General features: G+C 42.4%; 2 protein-coding genes across 2 annotated transcripts; both read right to left on the bottom strand.

Annotated features, from left to right (window-relative positions):
- Positions 1-236: 236 nt before the first annotated feature.
- On the bottom strand, positions 237-1833 carry LOC131287636 (seipin). Its single transcript, XM_058316703.1, has 4 exons — positions 1331-1833; positions 1109-1257; positions 615-956; positions 237-524 (listed from the first exon to the last, which is right to left on the bottom strand). The coding sequence occupies exons 1-4, from the start codon at positions 1609-1611 to the stop codon at positions 310-312; spliced, it is 987 nt and encodes a 328-aa protein (XP_058172686.1). The 5' UTR covers positions 1612-1833; the 3' UTR covers positions 237-309.
- Positions 1834-2322: 489 nt separating this feature from the next.
- On the bottom strand, positions 2323-4763 carry LOC131287870 (sulfide:quinone oxidoreductase, mitochondrial). Its single transcript, XM_058316956.1, has 6 exons — positions 4658-4763; positions 4474-4579; positions 3366-3791; positions 3091-3300; positions 2814-3000; positions 2323-2715 (listed from the first exon to the last, which is right to left on the bottom strand). The coding sequence occupies exons 1-6, from the start codon at positions 4747-4749 to the stop codon at positions 2414-2416; spliced, it is 1323 nt and encodes a 440-aa protein (XP_058172939.1). The 5' UTR covers positions 4750-4763; the 3' UTR covers positions 2323-2413.
- Between the last annotated feature and the right edge of the window lie 2030 nt (positions 4764-6793).

Raw genomic sequence — 6793 nt, 5'->3', positions numbered from 1 at the left:
CCCAATAAAGTGCTTTACATTAGGCTTGCATCGTTTGACGATCCAAGTAAGCTGTTGGATTTGTTGTTAGTGAGTAAAACGCTAAACGGAAGACAAATGGACGAGTTGTTACGCAAACCTAGTGGGAGTTTTAGTTTTGATTTGTGGATAATAAATCACGCGTTCATAACTTGATAGTAAACTAATTGCACAATTCCCGGTCAACAGCAAAAAAACTTTTTTCCGCCTGCTAAATTTTATTTACAATATGGTGTTTTATTACAAAAAGGAAACCGTTAACAATAATAACAATGTTAAATCTATTCCCATTCATTCTTCATCCACTATCCAATCTTTGGATATTGCATCAGTCTTTTTGTCCGTTTTGTACTGCTCCAGTGGTTGCTCGATTGCGCCCACTTTCGATACGCCCTGCACAATCTGCTGATAGCGATCCCTTATATCCGTTATCCATTCCGTGTCGTCCCAGTGGTACCAGCTCAGCAAGCACACGATTAGAATGAAAAACAGATTGGTGGTGATACCTGCACAAGTAATATAGAAATGAAAGGACATTGGTGGTCAGAAAAGGAGTCGACAAGAAAGCCACAAGCAGCAGCAGCAATAACCCCTACCGATTATGGCCGACAGGACTGGCCAGTTGAACATTAGATAGCGAAGCCCTGTAAAGTTGGCGATCACGTGCAGCTCGGCCGAGTAGAGCTGAATGTCCCGGCACTGGATGGTGATGTCGATGTTGGTCGCCGGTTGACTGGAATCGTCCAGAAACTGTGAAAACAGCTCCACCGTGACCATCTGTTTCTCCTCGCGGTACCCAAACACGAGCAGCGGCGCAAAGACGACGGTGAGAATTGTCTTCAAGAGGTCGGACTTGTAGTGGAGCATTGACATCCGGCAAGAGCTGGTAATTTCCTCTTGCTGGTAATCCTTTAGGGTGCCACAAACGGTGAACATGCCTACGGGGGAAGATCAAAAGAGACATTTTATTTCTTAGTGAAAATAATCAAAACATATGAAGTAACACAAAACGATCCAGCGTGGCTCCAGCAAGGGCCAACCCGGGACAAGGCTCTAACTAAGCAGACAAACACTAACTCTAACCGATTACCTATTTTACCATTTTGTTCTGATTCGGGCATTTCGAGGTTCAAAATAATCTTATACGGTTGGCCAACCATGAGGAATCTTTGATGGTTTGTGAGGGCCACATTGGCCGTGGGATACGGTTTGCAGTCCACAGCCGAATCCTTGCACTCGCTATGAAAAGATCAAACGATGCAAACGTTAGTTTTGGAAATGTCGATCCAAGCAATCCAACGGATATACGTACCGGATGTTCAGGTGGACATCCTTCATGTGCAGCACGGACGGCATGTACGAGTAGTAGAAGTACAGGTACAGAAAGATCGAAGCCCACACGACGGAAAACCCGACCAAAACTACGATGATCAGCTTGAGAAACACATTTTTCGTCGTCTTGACGCTCTTTGCTTTGCGCGCCTGGTATTCTTCGGCCGCCGCCAGGCCCAGGGTGGCGATCGGTTTGAACACATAGTTACGTATTATTCTGAAGGGATCTAAAACCATCAGCAGCAGTCCGACGAGGCCCATGGTACGTGGATTAGGTTTCCGACTAATTCCGAACCGAGGTAGATAAGCAATCACTTGCGTAGGTGATAACGGAAACGTTGATGTTGTACTTTCGAGTTTTTTTTTTAAGGAATGGAAGCGAAGAAACAAAGCACCGTGCGAACAGACGAGTCGGAGTGTTAAACTGAGAAAAGTGCACTGGGCTGATAAATCTACATGCTAACTCATAATACAACTCGCTGCACTGTTCTTGTTGTTTTGCACGTTTCCTTACGAATAACGCTTTTGCATCATACGACTCAAAGTAAGTACATGTTAGAGGTTAGGTTAAATGTATGCACCTTTCTGACAAGAATTGCTTAAAAAATCTGTCTACAACAAAATTTTAGAAATTGTAACAAAAAATATTGTTTTGCAACCAATTATGAGGGCCAAAACCTTTTGTTTTCTATTTTAAATTAGGCTGAGATTTGTTTTCGAAGTTCTATTGCGTACATGTCAAAATGCTATAAACGTACCTGCTTTACATGTAGAAGCCTTGGTCAGTTGTTGGTTTGTTTTGATTTTGCTGCGTGCCCAATGGTTCTTGTCAATGTAGAATAAATATAGTAATTTAACGAAAACAGTTTGAATTGAGAAAATATATTTTTATTGATTTTGAAAACATTGCTGCATTGAAGCTCATTTGTTTTAAGGCTTAGAGAATTTATTTTAATATTATTACTCCAGCGAAAAATAAATGGACTTTATACGATAAAACATAACAATCGGTATACATTACCACCACAGTTCGAATCCGGGAAGAAAGCAGGTCCTAAATTCCCTACAAACGCATATGCATCAGCTTCCTCATAAGGCCAGGGCCATTCCATAGGCCGTTCAGCAGCAGGTGCCAATAGAGTGCCGGCATAAAGTCCTTCTTCATCAAGTACATCGAGAATCGTTCCTTACTTTGATCGACCGGGAACGTCTCCAAGGGTGTCAGCGAGTAGTCAAACTCTGCCAGCACGCACGTGTTGTATCCCGTGACCAGGGGACAGGACGCATATCCATCGAATACCCGGTTCGGTGATTTGCCATCCATCACAGCCATTAAGTTTTTGTACACCACTTGCGATTGGGCCGCTAGGCGAAGGTAGAGGTGAACGGAGAGAAGACAATTGATTGCATGTTAATTTAAATGTTTATGGATTCCGATTGACAATTCCAGCGCAGTTTCTTACCGACCGAGGCGGCCGTTTTAGAATTCGGAGAGGACGAACAGTCACCGATGGCAAACACGTTGCCATATCTCTGGTGCTGCAGTGTATCCTTGTTCACGTCTACGAAGCCAACTTCATTAACCAGGCTTTTGCAAGCCTTCAACACGTCGGGGGCACCCATCGGTGGTGTGACGTGCAGAAACTCGTACTGCAATAGGCCAATAACCAAGGGGGATGTTGGTTTTTCTTCTGTACATTTACCCACCCTCGCCACCACACATGCCTATGACCTACTTACATTGACGGTGAATCTTTCGGTCGGATTGTCCAAGTTTTCGAACACCGCTTCGTCGGTTGACGGTTTCACTTCCACCAGGTTCGTCCGAAGGTTCACGTTGATATTCCGCTTCTTCACTATTTTCCAGAGCGCATCGGCATAATGTTTCACGCCAAACAGAACCGGGAGCGAGGTGTTGTAGAACAAGTTCGCATTTTTACGCTTCTTGGACTAAAATAACGAATTTATATACCGTTAGTCCATCTTTTTCGCTCGACCGGATGTAAAAACCTTACCTTCCGCAAATAGTGCTCCGCAATGTACAGCACCTTCTGGGGCGCACCGGGACACTTCACTGGGCTGTTGGGGAATGTAAACAGGGCATTGCCGGAGCGGAAGTTTTTCAGTGCTACAAAAGTGCGGTCCACGTATTTCGGCGAATAGTTCGAGCACACCTTTCCGTTTGGAATCGAAAGCGCCTCAACCAGGCCGGGGATTTGGTCGTAGTTCAGCTGCAAACCGACAGCGACCAGCAGATACTCGTACTCGATCTTATTGCCACCCTTCGTGAGGACGGTATTCGTTTCGGGGTCGAATTTTGCTGCCGAATCCTGCAACCAGGTCGCTAGCGCTGGCAGGACCTCTTTCATCGGCCGGAAACTGTCCTCGAGCTTCTTAATGCCACCGCCGATCAGTGTGAACATGGGCTGGTAGTAGTGTTTCTGTAGAAGTAGATAAAAGTTGATGATTTATTTAATCAAAATTTATTTTGGTAATTTCTATGCGTCTGTCCTAGGTTTTGTAAAAATCACGACTTCATAATTAGAAACAAAAGTCTAGACGACATCTCTCGTGATACCAATAAAAAGAAGGGTAGCAATAAAACTCCCGAAACCGGTTTCGCCACACTCTAACGAATCGTGCATGGAGTTTAATTTGGTTTACCCATTTCATTAACAGAGTGTATGTGGCATGATGACTTTCAAAAAATTTAGCTTGGGTTACCATGAGCAGATCAGACACACTGTAATATGATTTAGCTCAGGAATCCGCACACATCCGTGCCTGTGAAGGAATATTCTTCCAAATCCATTGAATTAACCACAGCTGACTCTCGGATGTTTGATTCTTCCGCATATTTTTAACAAGGTAGTGTATTCTATTTTAATAGCCATATGACTAAAAAGACCACTCAAGGGTAAGTCTCCAACAGGATGTCGATAAGCTCGGTCGCTCATGCGCTTATAATCAATTAAATTGCATTTGATAACAACAGCTGGCAAAGTGAAAGAAACGCCCCGGTCAACTGTTACCAGACTGGGATGACTTCCACGTAGATGATGACAAAAAAGAGCCTTCTAGCCCTCTCCCCTTGGGTTCGTGCATCCCCTTGGTGCAACTTACATCGGCCGGTTCCAGTACGATCACTTTTCCGGCTCCCAATTTGTTGGATGCTTTCGCCGCCACGGAACATCCGCCGGCTCCACCGCCGACCACCAACAGTTTGCATCTGTGCCAGACAAAAAGACAATATTCCGCTTTAAACTACACAATATTTTACAATCGATATTTCATTGGCAACCCTCACTTATGATGCTCCTGCAGAATGCCACTTGTTGATAGGTTTCGTGCGAGAAATGCAATCTGTGAAGATTGAACTCTGCACGAACTGAGCAACATTTTGTTCACGGTATACATCATCGTACCACACTACCGACACGAATTCCGGGATTAATGAATGTTGCGAACAGGTTGCTTATCAAAATGCACCGGGAGCAGATAGCTCCGCATTACTAATGACCGCGGGATGCTCAACGACTGACGACGGTCGGGTATTTTTTTTATTTTGATGAATTTGATAGCGGATTTTCTGATGCAAACATAACGCGATAAAAAAATAAACAAACAAATGTCAAGAGTAGTGTTGTGCTTAATGAATCTTTTGGCGAGATTCGTTCATATAAATCTTTCACCTAAGATTCATTCCGATGGATTCATGAATCTTTGCGGATTCGAATCTTCAAAGCTTAACGAATCTTTAGACACCTGAATGAATCTTCATGAATCTTTAATGGACCTCTCATGAATCTCCCCGATTCTTTCATAGACGTCGACAATGCGACAAAAAAAGGGTTCCCTCAACCCATTTTTGGCTGGTGTCTTTTCCTCAGTGGGTGTGTTTTCAGGATTCATGAGTCTCTCGACGAAAGATTCATGAATCATTTATAAGGCAGAGATTCATTCAGATTCATGATTCTGAATCAGATTTACACAACTCTAGTCAAGAGATGGCAACGGAGTTTCGAAATAGTCGACAAACTTTTGACGCTTTCGTTAAGCTTTATGTCGACCAAAATGTTTAAAAATTTAGAAAATACTCCCGCGTCGAACACGTGGCCAGCAGCGGTTATGATTTAAAAATTGAACGGAAATTGTTTTGGCTCTTAAAACTTTAACCTTCTTCCAATTCCTTATTTTAACGTGTGTGACGAAGTAAACAAATCTATTTTCAATCTACAAAACGGTGTCTTAATTCCAGTGCTTCTAGTAAGTATTTTAGCTACTACTTTAGCGCGTTAATACTCCGAAGGCTTGATGCGCTAATTATTTAGGTTGAGCTGAATATTTATTTTCCTAGATCGGTTCTTTCACCTGGCCTGTCCGTTCATAGTAAAAAAAAATAGCTTATCTCTTACATCGTTAAATTCAATTCGTTATGCCTTGAAGATGTCGCATGCGTTTATTATACAGTGCCTACGTTTTGCTTTTGTCTGAGTTTTTTTTATCATATTCAATGCCATCTACATGAATCCTAAGGAATGTAGCCTTAACAAAATGTTGTACTAGATCATTGTTGAATAATCTCAGCTAAACTATATGTTATACGCCAGTAAGATGCAGCGTGAACCCGGGCTCTCCGTAGATGAGTTCCATCTTCGGGTGATGCCACGATCGGGATCACAAAAGGGATCGCCGTATCTGACGGGGCCGAAGCGTTGGCCTCGCTCTCTGGCTACCTGACCTCCGGTGCGTTCGGACGTGTGTAGCGTAACGGGTTCAATAATTTTAATATGTTAATTGTCTAAACGTCCAATTAGGAATAAAGTGTTTTACACCCAAAAACATAAAACTATACAAACTTGCTACTGTATCAGGTAATATGACAATATGGTCATTAAAACATGACAGACAGCAGAAAAATGCTACCGTAGGTTTGAACATAAAAATTGGTTAAAAATTGGAAGGATTTTAAAACAAATAGTTTGAACAGTATTTAGAAAAGTTGAAAAGCGATATTGAGGCAATAAACTATGCAAACACGCATTGTTAGCAAACTCGAGCAATTACAGGCTGAAAAGGCTTTGACATCTTAGTAGCTACTAACCAAAAGCGTTATAAAATGTAAGAAAATGCAATGTGTGACATTTTGTATAGTCAAACCGATCAATTGCACGACCAAGCAAGTGTTTGAGCGATTTTAGTAACGAATCGATAGTGTTTCCGAGTTGTTTATCAGTTGTCTCTTTGAAAGAATATACAGAATTAATTCGAACTTCCGCATATCCAGAAACTACCAGAAAACAATATTTGTTGAACCCAACAGTTTCAGTCCTGTCGGATCGCCCTCTTCAGCGGCCAGTCGTGTTGACCCGACGATTTATTTATCTATCTTCAGTTAATTACTATTAAAGTTTGTATGGATTCTTTTAATTCGTTACATGCA

This window comes from Anopheles ziemanni, chromosome 3 (genome assembly GCF_943734765.1).
Source record: "Anopheles ziemanni chromosome 3, idAnoZiCoDA_A2_x.2, whole genome shotgun sequence".
NCBI lineage: Eukaryota > Metazoa > Arthropoda > Insecta > Diptera > Culicidae > Anopheles > Anopheles ziemanni.
Note: the sequence above shows the minus strand (reverse complement) of the source record. Positions and strands in the feature narration are given on the sequence as shown.